Here is a 20987-nt window from a genome sequence, read left to right as displayed (position 1 = left end):
TTCTTACATGGTGAACAGTGCAAGGGCAGTCATCACAGAAACTTTCGGTTTTGATCACGCATTATGAACTATAAACAATCAGGTCAAATATGAATATTTGTTTGATTTTTATACTTGATTTAAATGTGAATCCCACATTTCTCCCTTATTATTATTGTTATTATTATTATTCTTTTTAATAAAATGCTGAAGTCCAAGCCTTAAGTTTTTGATGCCCACACACACTCCCACCCACCACTACCAAGCTCTGTTGACTTCCATAGCCTTGTGTGTCCACATGCTAGGCAACTAATTATTAGAAACAACACAAGAACAAAAAAAGGCCAGGATAAAATAAAATCACAAAAACTGTTACGTGCTCTTACATTGTTTCTAACAATTTTTCAGTTGATTATTTTGGATTTCTAGGTAGAAATCCAAATCATTTAATTGATAATAATTCTCTCCTTCTTCCTTGTATTTGTAACTCTTAGTTTGTTTTATTGTCTAATTGCATTAACTAGCACTTTCAGAACAACAGGACAGGTGTTCAGTGGCTGGTTAGCTCAGCTAGTTAGAACATGGTGCTAACAATAGGATGGGTAGTGAACATCCTTGTCTCGCTCTTGACTTTAATGGGGATATTAATAATAATACTGACTGATAAAAGTGTATACAGGTATGTGCACATATGCATGGGATTTATATTTGTTATATTAAAGAAGTATTCTTTGTTGTATCAGAATATTTATGAGGAATGAATATTAAATTGTATCAAATTTTTAGCATTTAATTATTTTTCCTCTACTTATTTATTTACATGGCAAATTACATTAATGGCTTTGTTTACATTATACCACTCTATCCTTCCTGAAATATACTTACTCATTTTCAAAATATACTGCAAAATTATGTTCATTATTTCAAGGCATTTTGCATTTATATTCATATATGGGATTGGTCCATAGTTTTTCTATTATACAATTTTTGTAAGATTTTGGCTCCATGAAACACTCGAATGTCTTTCTCTATGCCTTGGAATAGCTTTAAGTGTCTAAGAATGATTGATTCCCTGAAAGTTTGAAAGAAATTGTTCATTAACATATCTAAGTTCAGCATTTCTGAGGTATAGCTTTCGACAGCTTTTGTCCATGATTATTTATCTGTTTAGGTTTTCTACTTCGAGTGCCTATTGATAATTTATACTTCTTTGAGTATTATTCATAGGATCGGGCAAAGTATTCCCTTGTATTTTTCATTTCCTCTGTACGCACGGCTACAAACCCTTTCTCATTCTTAATTTGCATATTATGTTTCGTCTCTCTTTTTCATTATGTTAGCTAGTGGTTTATCAGTTTTGTTTGCTTCCTCCCACCCCAAAGAACTGGATCTTAGAATTATTCATCAATTACATTATTTGACTGATTTTTAAATAATTCATTTTGCTTTTATCTTTATTAACTTCTTCCTTTTGTTTTCTTTAAAGTTTGCTTTGCTATGACTTTTTTCTTCCCTTCTAATTTCTTTAGTTGTCTGCTTTGTTAATGAGCTTTTACTTTTTCTTATTCCTCAATAAAGTATTTAAGGCCATGCATTTCCCTGGGAATACAACTTTGGCTGCATTCCATTAGCAATGTTTCACTGAGTTATTTTTAAAATAGTCTATAATTCAGGTTTTTAAACTTTGTATTGAAGTATAATACACACACAGAAAAGCAAACATATAAAAATATGAACAATTTCGTGAATGTTCACAAATTACACCCAGATTAAGAAACAGAACATTACTTACACCCAGTACCTGCTACATAATTTACAGGGCCTCATGAGAAATGAAAATGTAATGTTCAAGTTTTATTAAGAACTCTAAGATGGCGACAGCAGAGCATTAAACTTCCTACAGGGTCTAAGTTCAGGGCCCTGTGCACACACCCTTGAAGCTGGCCCTGCCAGTATTCCCGTGGGCTCTCTCCTCATCCCTAAACCTACCTCCCCAACAAGGGTATCCACCATCCTGACTTTAAATAGTGAAAATAGTTTTGCCCATACTCTTGTGGCTAGCTTCTTTGGCTCAGCATTATATTTTGAGGATTATCTGTAGTTTTACATGTAGGGAATATCATACATTCTCATTGCTAGATAGTTAAAACTAGTGTGCAATTCGCCCAGTTTGAAAGACAGACGCACCCCTATGTTTATCGCAGCACTACTTACAAAAGCCAAGAAATGGAAGCAACCTAAGTGTCCATCAGCAGATGAATGGATAAAGAAGATGTGGTACATATACACAATGGAATATTATTCAGCCATAAGAAGAAAACAAATCTTACCATTTGCAACAACATGGATGGAGCTAGAGGGTATTATGCTCAGTGAAATAAGCCAGGTGGAGAAAGACAAATACCAAATGATTTCACTCATATGTGGAGTATAAGAACAAAGAAAACTGAAGGAACAAAACAGCAGCAGAATCACAGAACTCAAGAATGGACTAACGGTTACCAAAGGGAAAGGGACTGGAGAGAATGGGAGGGTAGGGAGGGATAAGGGTGGGGAAAAAGAAAGGAGGTATTACGATTAGCATGTATAATGTTAGGGGGGGCATGGGAAGGGCTGTGCAACACAGAGAAGACAAGTAGTGATTCTACAACATCTTACTACACTGATGGACAGCAACTGATGGGGTTGTGGGGGGGACTTGGTGAAGGGGGGACCCTAGTAAACATAATGTTCTTCATGTAATTGTAGATTAATATAACAAAATGAAAAAAAAATCATCATCCTATTGATTGTGAATGTTAGACACAAAGAGGCTCTGTAGATAGTTTACTCCTCTTTAAAAAAAAAAACTAGTGTGCAATTCAGTTTTGGTTTTTCACTGAGTTGTTTCAGAGAACTTGAAAACTGTTCCTAGTGCATGAGCCCATTAGCTGACTCAGGACTAACTTCCTGGGTTCAGGCTCTTTTTCCTCTGAATGAGTGGGCCCTTCCTCATAGAACATATAGTATGAGTAAGAAACAGTGAGCTTCATTCCTTCCTCATGTTCGTCTGATACCCAATGAGGAAGAAAGCTAGCCAAAGAGGGTAGCTAAAGGCAATAGTTTGTTAGTTTTTTAACCTCTCCAGGCAGAGTTTTTCAAAACTTCTCCAGAGTAGTAGCCCACTCTGACTGTAGACAAAGGGGCTCACATTGTCCTGTTAGCCTGTGAGTTGCAAGGAAACAAACAAAACTGGGGAGGCACAGCACTTCTGTCCTGTATCTGAACAGGGTCTGGGTCCCTGTGCATGTCCAATACCTCAGGCTGCCCTGGAGAAGGGATCAATGGGCCCTTTCTATTTATAGGGACAGCTGGCTACAATCCTGAAATGAGAATGGCTGGATATTCAGGGATGAGTAGCCCAGAAAAGTGGTCCACCAGTCTTTAAAGAATATATCAGCAAAAGCCAATCACACTTTTACATTTCAAACCTGATGTTGAAGTCTAAATTCAAACTATTTTATTATAATCAACCTGTATCAGCCAGCCTTATGTTTAAGGCCTGTAGTTCAAATTTGATGACCAAACATAGAAAATCTTTTAACAAAGTGCTATTTGTTTGAGAAAGAGGACCTGTCATTGAGATTCTTTCCTGAAAACAAACAACTTTGTTTTTACATAGATAATAAAAAACTCACAATACAAAATTCAAAGGTGCAAAAAGGTATATAGTGAAAAGGAAGTCTCTTTTTCACCCTAGTTTCCAGTCTATTTCCCAGAGGCTACCAATATTACTGTTTTCTTACATATCCTGTCAGAAATGTCTATGCAAATATATGTAATCCTTTAAATATTTTAACAAGAAATTGTTGCATATTATACAAACTGTTCTGCACTTTGCCTTTTCACTTCATATTTCTTAGAGATTGCCTCATATTAATGTATATAGGATTGCCTCATTCTTTTTAAAGGCTGCATAGTATTCTAGTCTAGATAAATCACAATTTTTAAAAACAAGTTTCTTTTTTTCTTTGTAAGAGCTTCACTGAAGTAAGTTTATGTTAGTAAACATGCCACAATCCAGCTTTAGGACATTTCTATCACCCTGAAAAAATTTCTTATGCCCATAATTTATCTTCTTTTATTTAATTAAATTTTGTCTGCCCTTTTCCTGGGCAAAGTAATTCCCTTTAAAAGGTATTTCCCTGAGGTCATGATCCTGTGTTTTACAATGGGATTTGGAATAGTGAAGACGTGTTAGGAGAGCATTTCAAACCTCACATACTATTGGTCCTCTTTTAAAGAGTAGCTATTTTTTTCATTCAAGGCTGGTGTGAATTTGGAGAGTGAGATGTAGGAGATCCTGAATGTTCTGCCCACCAGTGAGCTGCTTGCTTTCACTCCTCCTTTCTCTTTTCCCCAAAATTAGTAGGGTCACAAGAACAATAGATAGGTTGGAGAAGCTGGGCAAGCATCGGCACTCTCACTCCAGATGACTGGTTGTGATAAGAAGTAGCTAAGTTACTATGGCTGCAGATTGCCCTGAGAGAAGTGTGAAATAGAAGGAAGAGTCTCCCCATATTTACTAGCATGCCATTTCGGACAGACGCCCTTCATTTAGCTGATTGTCACCAGGGCTGATCAGTGTGTGTGTGTGCTGTTTTACCCACAGCCCACGACAAGCACACACACGCACAATGGAATAGGTGGCAGCAGAAGGCTACATACCTGCAAGAGAACAAAAGATTGGTGGTAGCACTGTTGCCACACAGTCCTGAATGTGAAGACACTGCAGGGTGGCCCATTGGGAGGGTTTTGCATTTCTCATCTTGCCTCCATTCTACTCATGACTCTCTTGCCTGAGATATAAGGCTGTCCATAATTAGTGCTCCAGAATGTGAAATATCACACTGAAATACAGTGAAAATAAAAATTACTTTTTCTGATCCTGTTCTTCCAAAATTAGAGCATCCCCCACCTTCCAGACCTTTTTTTCCTCCTTGTTTTGAAAAGAAGTGTTATGTACCTGTTAATGTTTTATTTTTATTTTCAAAACCAATAGTTCTCCAGTCAAAAATTAAGTAGGTCGATCCTGTTCTCTTCATCTCTAACAGGAAAGAGAGAAGAGGGCCCCACACGCAAAATAGGGCCCTGGGGGAAGGATGGAAGATGACTATTGTGCCTTCCTCACTGTGCTGGTTCTGACTGTGATGTCCGTGCTCTCAGGCTGTCAAGGGAGGCAGGGCATCCGCAGGAGTAAGTCATTGCCAGCTCATCCTCTAGTCCTCCCTGTGAGGGTGCCCTCCCTCCTGCCAGGAAGCACTCTGGTGACTCAACTTGCAGAAGAGATGACCATCCAACCAAAGCATCCATATGCTCTAGAAATCTAAACTCAGAGGCCAGAAAGAACAGAAACCTGAGGATGTCTTTGTATAGGTAGAGATGCCAATGGACCACTTGATACAGATCCCTGTGAGAGCTGCTATTACAGATGGAGGCCTTTTGGTACCTTCTCATGAATTAATCTCTGAGTAGAAAATCCTGGTCGCTGTTTCCTAGGGTCCTGGACATCTGTGGTATGACCTCTTTATAGACTGTCCTGCTCCTTAAAGGAGGTCAAACTCCAGTGCCAATGAATGGTTGGGGACATAGAGAACTAGAGCACAGATGGGATTTCCCGTTCAGTGGGCACTTCCATCAGAAGGCCTCCTGGTTCCTGGGCCAGGTGGGAGTGGATCAGTGGCTCTGAACTGTCAAGGCTAGAATACCCTGTGTATTAGTTTCCTGTTGCTACTGCAACAAATTACCACCAACTTGTGATTTAAAATGACACAAATTTATTCCATTACACTTCTGGAGGTCAGAAGTCAGAAATTAGTTTCACTGGGTTAATATCAAGGTGTCAACTAGGCTGGTTCCTTCTGGAAGCCCAGAGGTGATCATCTATTTCCTTGCCTTTTTCAGCTTCTAGTGGCCACATTTCCTTGGCTTCTGGTTCCTTTTTCCTTCTTCAAGGCACATCACTCCCTTCTATCACCACAGCACCTTCTCTTCTGTCTTCTGGCTTCCCAGACTAGGACCACACTAGGTCCACACAGCTAATCCAAGATATTCTCCCCATCTCAGGATCCTTAATCACATCTGCAAAGTCCCTGTTGCCATTAAAAAAAAAAACTAACAGATTCTGGGGATTAAGACATGGGGGGCTGTTATTCAGTCTACAACACTGTGTGACCAATCCATCCCAGGACTCCCCAATGAAGCCCACCCAGAACTGTCCCATACAATGCTGAGGCTTGGATGAAGGAGCCCAAGGCTGCAGGACTCTCTCATAATTTATCTAAGCAGTCCTCCATTAAGTTGTTTTCAAACTTTTGCTGTTATGAGCAATGCTGCAATAAGTACTCTTGATATTTCTCTACAGGTGAGTATATCCTTACGATACATTATTAGGAATAGAATTGCTGGGTCAAATGATTTGTGCACCTTAAACCTATTTCCCTCCATCCATGCCAACAACATACACACACAAAATTTTTCTTTATATTTACCAACTTGAAAAAAGGAATCTTGGCTTTTTAAATTTTTTATTTTGAAATAATTCTGGTAGAATTTTTAATTATAATTTTTCTTATTACAAGTGAGGTTGTGTATCTTTTCTTATCTTTAAAATGCCATTTCCTAATCAGACAAGACAAAGAGATAAAAGGCATCCAAATTGGTATGGAAGAAGTTAAACTGTCACTATTTGCAGATGACATATACATAGAAAACCCTAAAGACTCCACCAAAAAAACTATTAGAACTAATAACTGGATTCAGATAAGTTGCAGGATACAAAACTGATATACCAAAATCTGTTGCATTCTTATATACTAACAATGAACTATCAGAAAGAAATTAGGAAAATAATTCCATTTATAATTGCATCAAAAAGAATAAAATACCTAGGAATAAACCTAACCAAGGGGTGAAAGACCTGTACTCTGAAAACTATAAGACACTTATGAGAGAAATTTAAAAAGGCACAAATAAGTGGAAATCTATCCCATGCTCATGGATAGGAAGAAATAATATTGTCAAAATGGCCATCCTGTCCAAAGCAATTTATAGATTCAATGCAATCCTTATCAAAATACCAACAGTATTCTTCAATGAACTAGAACAAATAGTTCTAAAATTCAAACGGAACCACAAAAGACCCCAAATAGCCAAAGTAATCCTGAGAAAGAAGAACAAAGCTAGGGGGATTATGCTCCCTGACTTCAAGCTCTACTACAAAGCCACGGTAATCAAAACAATTTGGTGCTGGCACACGAACAGACCATAGATCAAAAGAACAGAATGGAGAGCCCAGATATAAACCCAAGCACATATGGTCAATTAATATACAATAAAGGAGCCACGGATATACAATGGGGGAAATGACAGCCTCTTCAACAACTGGTGTCAGCAAAACTGGACAGCTACATGTAAGAGAATGAAACTGGATTACTACCTAACTCCATACACAGAAGTAAACTCAAAATGGATCAAAGACCTGAATGTAAGTCATGAAACCATAAAACTCTTAGAAGAAAACACAGGCAAAAATCTATCTTGAACATAGCATGAGCAATTTTTTCCTGGATACGTCTTCTCCAACAAGGGGAATGAAATAAAAAACAAACAAGTGGGACTACATCAAACTAGAAAGGTTCTATACACCAAAGGACACCATCAGCAGAACAAAAAGGCAACCTACAGTATGGGAGAATATATTCATAAACAAGTCATTCAATAAGGGGTTAACATCCAAAATATATAAAGAACTCATACAATTCAACACCAAAAAAATAAATAACCCAATTAAAGAATGGGTGTAGGACCTGAACAGACATTTCTCCAAAGAAAAAATACAGAGGGCCAACAGGCACATGAAAAGGTGCTCCACATCGCTAATCATCAGAGAGACACAAACCAAAACCATAATGAGATAACCTTATACCAGTTAGAATGGCCACTATCAAGAAATAACAAGTGTTGATGAGGATGTGGGAAATGGGGAAACTCCTACACTGTTGTGTAAACCCTCCTACACTGGGAGTGTAAATTGGTGCAACTGCTGTGGAAAGAAGTATAGAGGTTCCACAAAATGTAAAAATAGAAATATCATTTGACCCAGGAATTTCACTCCTAGGAATTTACCCAAAGGAAGCAAAATCCCTAATCCAAAAAGACATATGCACCCCTATGTTTATCGCAGCACTATTCACAATAGCTGAGATATGGAAGCAACCTAACCATCAGTAGATGAATGGATAAAGAAGATGTACATATACATGATGGAATATTATTCAGCCATAAGAAGAAAACAAATCCTACCATTTGCAACAACATGGATGGAACTAAAGGGTATTATGCCCAGTGAAATAAGCCACACAGAGAAAGTCAAGTACCAAATGATTTCACTCATTTGTGGAGTATAACAACAAAGCAAAAACTGAAGGAACAAAACAGAAGCAGATTCACAGACTCCAAGAAGGGACTAGTGGTTACCAAAGGGGAGAGTGAGTGGGGAGGGATGCAGAAGGGGATTAAGGGACATTATGATTAACATACTTAATGTACGGGGTTCACAGGGAAAAGAGTATAGCACAAGAAGACAAGTGACTCTACAGCATCCTACTATGCTAATGGACAGTGACTGCAATGGGGTGTGGAGGAGGACTTGATAATATGGGTGAATGTAGTAACCACAATGTTGCTCATGTGAAACCTTCATAGATTGTGTACCAATGATACCTTAAAAAAATTAAGGAATGAATGAATACAGACATACAAGAATACATAAATAAATAAATAAAATGCCATTTCCATTTCTTTCTTGTGATTCATTGGTCCTTCATGCAAAACGCTGTATCTGAAGGTGGCAATCAGGCAAAGAAATGGTGTCATAGGACTAAAAAAAGCCCCTCTGGAGGGTGATAATAGGGATGGAAAATTCTGGGGCACGCTGAGAGAGGTGAGTCTGTGGGAATAAGACCCCTGCTACCACGGTATGTTTCAGTCGCAGAGTCTTGGAGTTCTGCTGAGTTAACCACACAGTTCAAGAAGTCTGGGGGCCAGGAGAGGTCACCAAGACAGATTCAGTTCTCAGGAACAAGGTTAGAGCCCACTTTTTAGATTTGGATCCAAGAACAGGGCAGTCAAGACATTTATCCCTACAGTTGCTAAGAACATGGGATTGGCACCCTGTTGCCTCAGGTCTTGGGGACACTGGGGCCCTGGACTGGGCTCTACTTTGGGTGAGCAAGTGGCTTCCCCTGTAGGGGTGGAGGAACATGGCCCTGTAGACCTTCCCCTGGAACTGTAGAGAGTCATGCAGAATGCCAAATACTGCCAGCAGCCTCCCATCCTTTAGGACAGGGCTTAGGACAGTTGAGTGTTGCTAGGAATAGTGACTAGGGTTTGGGACTCTTTAGTCTGGCAGAGATTTTCCCTGTAAATGCATGTGTGAGGATGAAATTTAGTCCTCAGCACCTTCTAATCACAAGGACTGCAACTGGAATTTCAGGACTGAATCTGAGATGTTCTCAGAGGTATTTCTTTGGTCAGCACTGGCTATAAAACCAAAAATGTTTGCCAGATTGGGCAAGGAGGAAAAATGTAGCCTCCCAGGTCTGGTGTGGGCCTGGGCCTTTCCTCCTTAGCATCAGCCCAGTGACCCAGGGAGATTGTCAGCATCTAGTGACTTTGTTCAAAGTTAGAGAGAAGCCTGTCCTCCCCAGCCCCCCCTGCCCCATCCCCTGCTCCTTTCTCCTCCCAGGCACAGCTGGTTGATTTGTTCCAGTGGAGGTGGTGAAGCCTGTGAAGCCAGCACCAGCAGCCTGTGGCTGTGGATTGCACCCTGAACCTACATGGCACCTCCTGCTGGGAACTGACTCCAGGGCTCACAGTGCCTTTTGTTCATTAGGTTTTTCCTTTTTGGCTTTGAAATACCCACAGGTTTTCACCAGTTTCACAATAGTGAAGATAACCTTTGCAGAAAATAATGATCCCCATTTCTGTTGTTCCTGATTTTCTGTTTAAAACAACTTATGCAATATTTCAAGATGTTAGAAAAGCCCTAAGGCAGTGGGGGAACCACTTGCCAGATCAGTTCTATCTAGATCAAAAGATCTGGTGAGCTGCCTCCGACTGGGACCTGTTGGACTCACAGGGTCCTCACTGGCTTGGAGCAAAATTTCTGTTTAGAAAGATAAGGCAACCCCCTTTTGGCAGCAGAGATTTTACCTCTTTGCTTTTTCCATAGAAATTGCAGACTTTGTCTAGAGGGCACTGGGACTGAGTCTGTAACCCAGATGAGAGCTGTTTTCCAAATTCCTTTCTTAGATGGGTGGGGCTTTTAGACAGGTCAGTGAAGGTGCTCAGTCTCGTGGAGAGCTTTGGATGTGTCCTGCCTGTGTCTAGGAACCCTGCAGAGGTGAGGCAAACAGGGAAACACCTGGAATTGACAAGAGAGAAGGAATCCCATTTTCTTTCACCTGAATGCAGAAAAGTGAAAAACAAACAAAAAACACCTTTGGCCAGATAATCTCATTCCAACTATACATGAATCTTGAGCATTACTCTCTTTCCTGTCCTTCAATTTTAGCTGTGCTCTGGAAGCAAAATGAAACCCCCGCATGGAGAACTGAGGATTCTCTGTACCATTCAAGCCAGCTGAGGGAACAGCAGGAGGTGACCTATTGCTCTGCAAGGCCTCCAGAAGTTTGGGGGAAGTTGAAGTTCCCAGTCATCCTAAGCGAGCCCATAATCTAACAGGAGAAGATAATATATTCCCAAAACACAAGTGTAAGTCTGGGGAGAGGAAATACCGGGAGAAAATACCTCTAAAAACCGAAATCAGTCAAAGGGAGAAATAAAGTTTAAAACCCTTTTATTGCTTACGAACTGCAGTCCGGCGCCGTCTCTCACCCCTGCTCTGGAAGAAGCAAGCAAGTAAGCCCCCGCCCCACCCCCTCCCGCTTAACCTCTCAGGTTCAGACACACCCTCGGTTGCCCAGGTAATTACCCATTGACATGGAGATGAACTCTTCTCCACCCTTGAGAATATACAAATGAACCAAAGCCAGGCGAGATATTCTGGAAATGTTACAATTTTACCCATAGCAAATCACACCTGTGTGACAAGGAAAAGAGAAGGGCTAGTAGAAGAGCTTCTGTTAGGGCAGGTCAGGGTACAATAACCTGGGGCTCAGTGCAAAAAGAAAATGTGGGGCCTCCTGGTGAAAAAGCAGGAAAAAAAAAAGGTTCTGTTAAAGATACATATAAAGTCAGATACAAAAGGACAAAAAGTGTCTTGATTCACTTCTGTGAGGTATGTAGATGAGTCAAATTCATAGAAAAAGTGGAAAGTTAGCTGCCAGACGCTGGAGTGTGGGGGTTTGGGAGCTAATGTTTAATGGATATATAGTTTCAATTTGGGAAGATGAAAAAGTTCTGGAGATGGGTGGTGGTGAAGTTTGCACACTGTGAATGTACTTAATGACACTGAAATATACACCCAAATATGGTTAAAGCGGTATATTTTATGTGTATTTTACACACACACACAGACACACACAAAGCAGTACATAACCTTTTTTTCTTCTTTTGCAGTCTCTCGTGACTTCAGGTATTTTTTTATTTGCTATTTAACATCATTCTAAGTAAAGAAAAATTAAAGTCTTAAATTTTTAGCATGAATTTTACCCTTCATCTTTATATTATGCAGTGCCAACTTTAAATGAAAATATCAGGGTATTTAACTTGTTTTTTGAATCACTGCAATTACACAATTCCAAATTTTATGGTTCATCTCAAGAGAGGATCTCTACCTAGCTAGGGGAGACAAACACAAGCCAGGCTCAGGAAAGGTGGAAGGAGAAAGTGAGGATCCCCCAGGCGGTGTCTGGAGAAAGAGCCCTCCAGGACATGGGACATCACAGGCATTTGTGGCAGGTGCTCTCTTGGGTGTGAACTGCCAGGTTCCCCTTCCCACGGGCCTGCCACCCTAGTCCACAGAGAACAGGCTACTCCCAGGGATGTTCAACTCAGACCTGAGACACACCCAGTATGGGGAGGGGCAAGAGGCTGGTCCCTATCAGGAACTGGCTAAAGCCAGTTGCTCACCAGGCACTGTTGCACTGCCTGCCTGGGGTGAGGATGGCTGCCACCACACCACCCTCCACAGGGTGCATGTGCCTGACATGCCCCACCTGCACTGGCGGCCAGGCCCACACCAAAGGTTGGGGACACAGCAGAGGTCACAGGGTGAGGGCAAGAAGGGGAGCCCACAGCGGGTGGGACGGTGTGAGTCCAAGCTCCAAACCTCCAGCGCCTGTTCCACTGCTTCCTGAGACTCACAGAACACAAATTCAAAGAGAAATTAAGAATTTCAGGATGCACCACAGTGCATTAAATTCCACACACAGGGTCCTTTGGAGTGCAGGGTCTTGTTCAACAGCACTGGTTGTATAGCCAGTGAAGATAGCCCTGTTCCTCAGGCAAAAGAAGGTATTTGCTGGAGTATTCTTGGAAAGATCCCCTCATCCCTAAGGAAACCTAAGTTTAGGAAGTGCTTACAGCAGAGGGGCTAATGCAGCCTTTCTCCACTCCCTCTGTGCTCCCTTTCCCTCCTTGACAACAGACACCAGCTGTGGCCCTCTGTACCCTCCTGGCGCACCCCACCCCCAACTCCTGGGTCTGCCCATAGTTGACTGGCTGCAATCTTATCTGAGCCAGGAAATACTGGACAGTAAAGCTCTTGGGATGATACATGGAGTCTAGCCCATTTCAGTGCCAAGTGCATGGTTTCCCGTTACGTACCTAGATTTGGGGCTGCCTTCCTGGGAGGCAGCATGTGAGACTGTCCAGTTAGTTTGTTCCTGATGGCCTTGGGGCAAGGGGGCCACAGGGGTCTGGCTCTCTGGGAAGCTGCCAGCTGTGGAGGATAAGGAAGTCAAGTCTTTGTCTTACTCTATTGTGTAAATCCTTACGAGTACAGAGAGTAGGCAATGTATTTTTTATTTGTAGTGGCCTCAAGTTGTGTCTGGGATACAACAGGGGTGTTTTTCTTGGACTGACAGGTTTGTCTTGAGCATTGTCGAGATCATATTCCAAAGTTTTCCTCCAACCGGCTCCATTTGCTAAAGTGTACTCTTATTTCATCAAGTGCCTTTGGGAACTTTGCAACTTTGGAGGGCTCCTTTCTGCCTCCTGCGGTACGAAAAAAACCTCACACCAGCTTTACTAGCACTTGTCAGCACATCAGCTGGAATCCTATCTTGGGGGAAAGAAGACACCTCTCTAGGCTCCTGGGGTCCCTGTCCCAAGAAGGTGGGGAGGGAGGGGACAAACCAGCATGACCCTCTGCTTTTTTCTCTGGTGCCAATAGGGAAGGAATAATCATGCCAGGAGCATAGGCCAGCCTGGCCCTCCCCAATTCAGCTGGTGGAGGAGCGGGGAAAGGGAGAAACACCCTGGAAACTGAGCAGATGTACAAATAAGGCACCCAGGGAGGCCAGCAGCTTGAGTTTGGACAATCAGGGAAGACACTAGGGCCCAGCAGAGGAGCTCAGGATCAGCACTGAGGTTGAGCACCATCCTGTGACTCTACATTCTGCTCCTCCTCTCTCCCAATGGCAGCTCCTTTCTAAGCCTCAGCTAGGAGTTCTGTGTGTGTTTGAATGTCTCTGACAAGAATGAAGACTGGATGGGTGGGTTGACTAAGACCTTTCCTAATGTTGACTGTCTATGAAGGGCTATGAAGGGAAAGCAACCAATCCCTGCTCAACTCTGAAGAGTTTCCCATTTCAAATGACTAAGCCATGACCTTTTTAGCAAGACTTCAAAGAATCTGATCAAAGATAACATTAATATTAAATAAAACAGCATATTTTTTACTTTTTACTGTAAAGCTTGATATGAGTAACAGCTGCATCCCAGCTCTCTGGCAAACAGAGCATAGTGGATGTCAGTGAAAGGACAGAACATTGCCAGATAACTCTTCATACACACCTTTCCTTTTTTTGACCTTCGTGGACCTATTGCTCAATTTCTGACATTAGAAATGGTTTTTCAAATGCTTTGGTCATTAGGCAATCAGAAATCACTATAGCTCATCTTAATCTCTGCCATAAATTATCAACTGAGAAGACAACTGCGGTATGGTGAAAGAGCACACAGGCCTTGGGAGTCACACAGTGTGAGTTCTCAAGTCTTTGCCCTGCCTCTTCATAGCTGTAAGGCCTGGGTAAGACACTTAACTTCCACAGACCCTCAGTTTCCTCATGTACAAATGCGGATGGTAAATCCCATGTATCTCACAAAATTGTTATGAGTACACAAAAATGTATGGAAAAGTACTTATTCTGTGCTTGATACACAATATACTCTCAATATTTATGTGTTGGGTTATAATCTATTACATTTGTGGTATTTTCTTCAACATTTCCTCCCACCACCAATTTAATAAAACAAATGTAAAGATAACATTTAAAAAATTGCTGTATTCAAAATTAATAATAAACTTTAGGGTAAATAAGCTTTAAAACAAAAGTATAAGCAAAAATAAATAATTTATAGCAACCCGCTAACCTAATTTTCAGAGTAAAGCCATTTCCAATTACAGCAGTGTTATCCCGGGCTCCAGCCTGTGGTTAAACTTTGAGAGTTCATTATTTTTAAAAAGCAGTAACAAAAACTAAACACCAAGTAAAATCTTTAACAAAACCAAAACACTGGATTTAGCTTTTCAATTTTAAATAACCAAACTTTGTAAATTTATTCATAATCTAATGTAATGCTAATATAATTAGCATTTCAGCTTGAAGAGTTGGTATTTAACAGGGATGGAAAACTATAATGAATAGTCTTCAAACCGTGAGGTACAAATAAAAATAGACAAATATATAGTAGAACAAAAACTGTAGACATTCTACTGACTGGGGAAAATATTTTTATAAGGCTTTACATCCTTTATTATCCATGATGGCTTTTGGAATTATGATTGTTTGGCATATAGAACCTTTGACATTTTAGATACAGCCTTTATTGTCTTTTTTTCACAGTAAGTTAAAAATCCATCATAAGACTCCATAAGACATCACTGGTCTTGCATGTAGACTCTAGGAGTTTGCAATCTGATAGGAGAGTAACATGAAAATTTACTGTTTTGCCCTAATTTCATACTTGTACACAATGAATCAGTTTGGAAATCTATTCCAAGGGTAACATACACAAGTGTCAAGAATAAAATGTTCTTCACTCTTGCATAAAAATGTGTACAGTGTTTTAGAAATGGAAAACTTCTAATTTTCCCGGGCCCGGGCTTCGAGGATCTCTGCTGTCTGAAGATGAAAGTTTCCTCTTGTTTTATTGCTTCACTGTTGGGAGGATTAATCATCCACCCCTGGTGTTTCCCCTTGCTGGATCCTAGATGCTATTCTGATGGCTTCTTCCAGAGATGGTTGTTCTCCAAGCTGAAACAGGACCATATACAAAGCCACAGTCAAGATAATGCCAAAGAAATATTATCTGCCAGAAGTAAAACTTCTCTGTAACTATGACACCTGGGCCTGTTGAGGTACTACTGCTGATCTAATCATTAAGAGGACAAAAACAAATTCTTGCAGGGGGAGTGGAACACAGTTTCTTTAGGACTTTGATGAACCTTCACACATGCAAGGGACAAAAGATGCTCATTTAGAGAGCTTCCTGAGCCTTTAGCTTCCATGCCCATAAACTTAAGTAAACCAATGTCTGACATTTTCCTAAGTGTTTTCTAACTCTTTTCCAAGTAAACACAGGCAAAACAACTCTCCCCAAGGAAAGGTAATTGCCCCTAGCATTCTAAATTCTCTGCCTGAAATCTAGTAACTTCCCAGAGAATGGTTTCTTCTTACTCTTCTGACATTCCCCACTGTGAAACAGAGCTATGCGTTCTCAGAGGACTAAGGTAGGGTCTATGTTTACACTGGATTCATTTCCAAGGAGTAATTCTTCAGTGCTTTATAGAATCTTGCCTAATTATACTTTTATTTTGAGAGTAATGATGGCTGGCTGAGTGCACCCAGGAATATATACTACTATCTTTATTTTTCTTGCTATAAATTCTTCTAGAATATACAGATAGTAGAGAACAAAGTGTTGGTCTCTTAAAGTCCACCTCCAACACAGAAATTTCCCTAAAGGAAGTGATACAGATCATTCTGCCTCCTGTAAAGGGCACAGTGTACGAGGCTGTGCACAGCGGAGTGCTTGCTGATGAGTGAAGACAGCAGCCACTGTACCCACCTGAACCGCAATCTGGGTGCCATTGGATGTTGCTACTAAGGTCAAAGGTCTGGTTTCTGTGGTTACTAAGTGATGGCTGTGCTGCTGGTGCCCCATTTCTGATGAGGCTGTATGGAATGCTGCCAAGTCCTGAGCCACAATTGCAACCTTACACAAAAGATAAACAGAAGAATTAAAATTATCATTTAAATAGGTTGAAATCCATTTAATGCAAAGGACTGCCTTCAAACTCAAGAGGAAAAACTCCCTTCTGACCATAGATCTGTAGAAGCCTAAAGCTGGGAGAGACCTTGTGTACTATCTTTCCTGGACTCCTTATTTTTATTTGAGAAAATTGAAGCTCAGAAAGAAAGGACTTACCTCAGATTATGAAGTGAGCCAATGACAAACAGGGTAGAAGCCAGCAGAGGAGTGGATCTGCTACCCAGACTCCAGCACCCAGGGAAGCCACGACTGTGCCTAGGTTCTATGAGCCCTAAGTGGCTGCTTGGGAAATCACATGTGTACATGAACTCACATCTCGAATGTCTCTTTATTCCTCAGATTGGATCAACGGTAGACACTGTACTGTTTTCTCCTGTTTATCTGTTCTATTTAAAATAAGATTTCCATTTAACTAGGAAAGCTGAAAGGACTAGTAGCATTACTGACAAATAGCAACGTATCTTGTTATACTCATTTCCTATTTTAGATTCCATGCAATCTTTCTGTATTGTTCCTGAAGCATCTAGCCAGAGTCACTAAAAGTGCTTTTGTGGCTCTGAAACAACAAATGTAGCCTTTCCTGTATAAATAACATAGAAAATAACATCAATTACTTGTGGTCTATGACATTCTAAAATTTTGCTCATCCAAACTTGGAAGAAAAATAGGTTTAAAGCTAAAATTCCTATTTTACTTGGCCATTAATTGACTAAAAATGCTAGATTTTTAAGATAATAGATATTTAGCTTGGATCAGTACCAGTAATGTTCCATAACCCTAAAAACAAGATTGCAGTCCAGCAATGGTAGAGTAACTTGTATTGGACTAACCTCTCCTGCAAATAACTATGGACAAAAATGTGAAAAAGCAACTATTGGAAGACACTAGAGAATGATAAAAAGCAGGTAGAAATTGAAGGTCATTCTCAAAAGAAAGCAAGCACACTGGGTCACATCTATGTTTAGCTTTTCCCCTGAGGGCACGCCCCAATTTGAGCAGCAGGGCAACTTAAGGTATTAGATAATGGAGTCTAGGGCTGCTGGAATGGCTGTACATTGAGAGGGCTATCTTAAAAACGAGGAAACCAGGTGGAGAGTCCCCCAAGTCTGTATATAAACACTTCGCAATTTCTTAAGATCCGAGAATTGCCAATGTTGGGGAAAGGTTCCAAATAAATGGTAGAAAGCAGCAGATGAGAGGCTGGAAGAGGTGAGAAGAGATGTCAGTGACACTTACCACAGAAGAGACAGAATTTAGAGTGTCAACTCCACCAAACTAGAAGGGCTTGGTAACCACCTCAGCCTTCCCACTGAAACCTAAAGGGCTTTAGTGGTAAAGATTATGACCCAAGACTAAAGATTCACCCTAAGACCAAGTGGCAAAACTGAAACAGACTTACCTTACTTAATAAGGTATAAAAACCAGCCTCTGTAACTAACTTTACTACCTGACAGAACAAAACCAATATTCTTCAGAGGAAGATAACAAAATCATGTTATCATCCACAATGTCCAGAATACAATAAAAAAAAAAATTACAACACATGAGAAGAGGAAAATGTAACTCAGAGTCAAGAGAAAGTGTAGTCAATAAAAAACTCCATGAGATGTCCACAATGTTGGAATTAGCAGACAAGGACTATAAAGCAACTATTTTTCAGTACGTTAAAGGATTTAAAGGATAGTCATAATGAATGCACCAAAGGGGAAACCAATAGGTAAATTAAAACTATAAACTATCAATTCCATAATTTAAAATTATCTGAATGGGCATAACAGAAGATCATGATATCAAAAGAAAGAAAGGGTCAGTGAACTCAAAGATAGAACAATAGAAATCATCCATCTGAAGAGCTAAGAGAAAAATATTTTTAAAAAATGAACAGATCTCCAGTGGGACATTTACATACATTAGATAATTAGATTCCCAGAGGGAAAAGAAAAACAGAATGAGGCAGAATAAAAACTTCTTAATGAAGTAATGGCCAAACTTTCCCTATATCTGGTTTAAACACACACACATGAAACAAAAAACATTAATATGTAATATTTTATAATTATCTATAAGAAGGTTAGCACATAAATGCAAAGAAAATCACACCATAACCAAATTGCTAAAAAAATCTCAAAAAAAGTCAGAGGAAAAATGATGCATTGTATACAAGGGAACAATGACATGAAGATGGCTGACTTCTCATCAGAAACAATGAAGGCCAGACATAATTTAAAGTGAAGAAATAAAAATAAACTGGCAACAAATAATTCTGTATCTAGAAAGACATCCTTCAAAACAAAAATACATTTTAAAAACAAAGGTGAGATATAATATTTTCAAATAAATAAAAACAGAATTTGCCACTACAGACCAATGCTAAAGCATATCCTTCAGGCCAAAGGGATAACTCCATATGGACACTCAAATCTACAAAATGCGTGAAGGGCAATGGTAATGATAAATTAGTGTACAAGTATAAAATATTCTTTCCCATCTTCCTGTAACTTACTTAAAAGATTAACTGTTTAATGCTAAAATATAATATTCACTGTGGGCATTATAATATATGTAGATGTAAGAAGGGGGCTCAACGAATGGGAGCATGAATGAAAATATACTGCCTCAAGGTTGTTAGACTTTCTGTAAAATAGAACACATTAAGTCTCAGAAGACTAAAACTTAAGAATGTACATTATGCAATCCCTGGAACAACCACAAAAAATCAAGAAGGATATAGTTAGGAAGTCATTTTAGGAATTAAGATGAAATATGTGTATACCTAATAATACGAGCTATAAAATACTCAAAGAAAAACAACTAGCAGAACTAAGAGGGAAAAATTATATAAATCCATAACCATAGTTAGAGATATTAATTCTTTTCCTTGGTAAGTGACAGAACAAATTAATGAAGCTATAGGATATTTGAATAACACTATTGACCATGTTAACCTGCTTCCTATCTATAGTGCCCTATACCCAACAAGTGCAGAACACACATTCTTTTCACATACATACGGAATTCAGTGGGAAATCAATGAAGTACACATGGAAGATAAGTGTCAAATTTCAAAAGAATGAAATCTTACTGAACATAGTCTCTGACCACAACAGAATTAAATTAAAAACCAAGAACAGTAAGATAACTGGAAAGGTACCAGATACTGAGAAATTAAGCAACAGAAGTCTAAATAATCTATGGGTCAAAGAAGAAATGACCATAGAAGCCAGAAATGTTTCAACTTGACAGAAAATTTTAAAATAATGTATCAATCTGTGAATTAAAGCTAAAGCAATTCTTGGAAGGAAATTTATAGCTTTAAATGCTTGTATTAGAAGAGAAAGTTTAAAATCAATAGTTTCCATTTTAGGAAGACAGAAAAAAGAAAGTAAAACAAAAGTAAACAGAAGGAAATAATGAGTATGAACAAAAATGAATAAAATGAAAAAACCCTGCAAATTATCAATATCAGAAATGGAAGAGGAAACCACTTCAGATCCTACAGACATAAAGGAAATACTATGCATAACTTTATGTTAATAAATATGTCAACTTGGATGAAATAGACAAATTCCTTCAAAAACAAATTTATCAAAATGGGTACAACAAGAATGATAACCTGAATAGCACTATATCTATTTAAAAACTTGAATTCACCATTAAAAAACTCCCCACAAAGAAAAATTCAGGCCCAGATGGTTTTATTGGTGAATTCTATCAGAATTTTAAGGAAGAAAAAAACACCGATCTTACATAAACCTATCAGAAAATAGTGGAGAATGGAACACTTCCCAACTTGTTTTACAAGGCAAGTATAACCCTGACACTGAAAACAGAGAACCCCTTAAAGAAAAAAATAGTATAGACCAATATCACTCATGAACATTGACACAAAATATTAAAAAACTGAATCTAGCAATAGATAAAAAGGTTATTACATCATAACCAAGTGGGATTATGATGTATTAGCTTTTTATATGCAAAGTAAAAGCACAATCATATACCATTTCACATCCACTAGAGGCTAAAATTTTTAAAACTCACAACTCCAAATTTGATGATATGAAACAAAGAGAACTCATACATTTCTAGTGGGAGCATATGATGGTTTAACCACTTTGGAGAATTGCTTAGCACTTTCATATAAAGTTAAATATACCTCTCTCTTATGACCCAGCAATTCCACTAACAGGTATTTGTCTAAGAGAAATGAGAATATATGTCTACATATGTCTTTTTTTTTTTTTAATTCTTCTTAAATTTTACTGGCACTGAGTTTGAGCATAAAACCCTCCAAAAACTATTTATTTATTTATTTTATTAAGGTATCATTGATATGCACTCTTATGAAGGTTTCACATGAAAAACAATGTGGTTACTATATTCACCCATATTATCGAGTCTCCCCATACCCCACTGAAGTCACTGTCCATCACTGTAGTAAGATGCCACAGAGTCACTACTTGTCTTCTCTGTGCTACGCTATCTTCCCATGATGCCCCCCATACCGT

General features: G+C 39.3%; 1 protein-coding gene and 1 long non-coding RNA gene across 4 annotated transcripts in view; both read right to left on the bottom strand.

Annotated features, from left to right (window-relative positions):
- Nucleotides 1–5875: 5875 nt before the first annotated feature.
- On the bottom strand, nt 5876–10909 carry LOC130684882 (uncharacterized). The gene is made up of 3 exons (XR_008999238.1): nt 10891–10909; nt 10234–10444; nt 5876–6110 (listed from the first exon to the last, which is right to left on the bottom strand). It is a non-coding gene; the product is annotated as an uncharacterized LOC130684882 (long non-coding RNA).
- A 3563-nt stretch (nt 10910–14472) lies between these two features.
- Nucleotides 14473–20987, bottom strand: part of ZNF143 (zinc finger protein 143) — an 80428-nt gene continuing 73913 nt past the window's right edge. For all 3 annotated transcript variants that reach the window (XM_036892335.2, XM_036892333.2, XM_036892334.2), the window contains exons 15-16: nt 16279–16425; nt 14473–15464 (exon numbers count right to left, since the gene is read on the bottom strand). In XM_036892335.2, coding sequence (XP_036748230.2) covers nt 15381–15464; nt 16279–16425 — 231 coding nt within the window. In that variant the 3' untranslated portion in view covers nt 14473–15380. The remainder of the gene's footprint in view (nt 15465–16278; nt 16426–20987) is intronic.

The sequence above is a fragment of the Manis pentadactyla genome, chromosome 9, assembly GCF_030020395.1.
Source record: "Manis pentadactyla isolate mManPen7 chromosome 9, mManPen7.hap1, whole genome shotgun sequence".
NCBI lineage: Eukaryota > Metazoa > Chordata > Mammalia > Pholidota > Manidae > Manis > Manis pentadactyla.
Note: the sequence above shows the minus strand (reverse complement) of the source record. Positions and strands in the feature narration are given on the sequence as shown.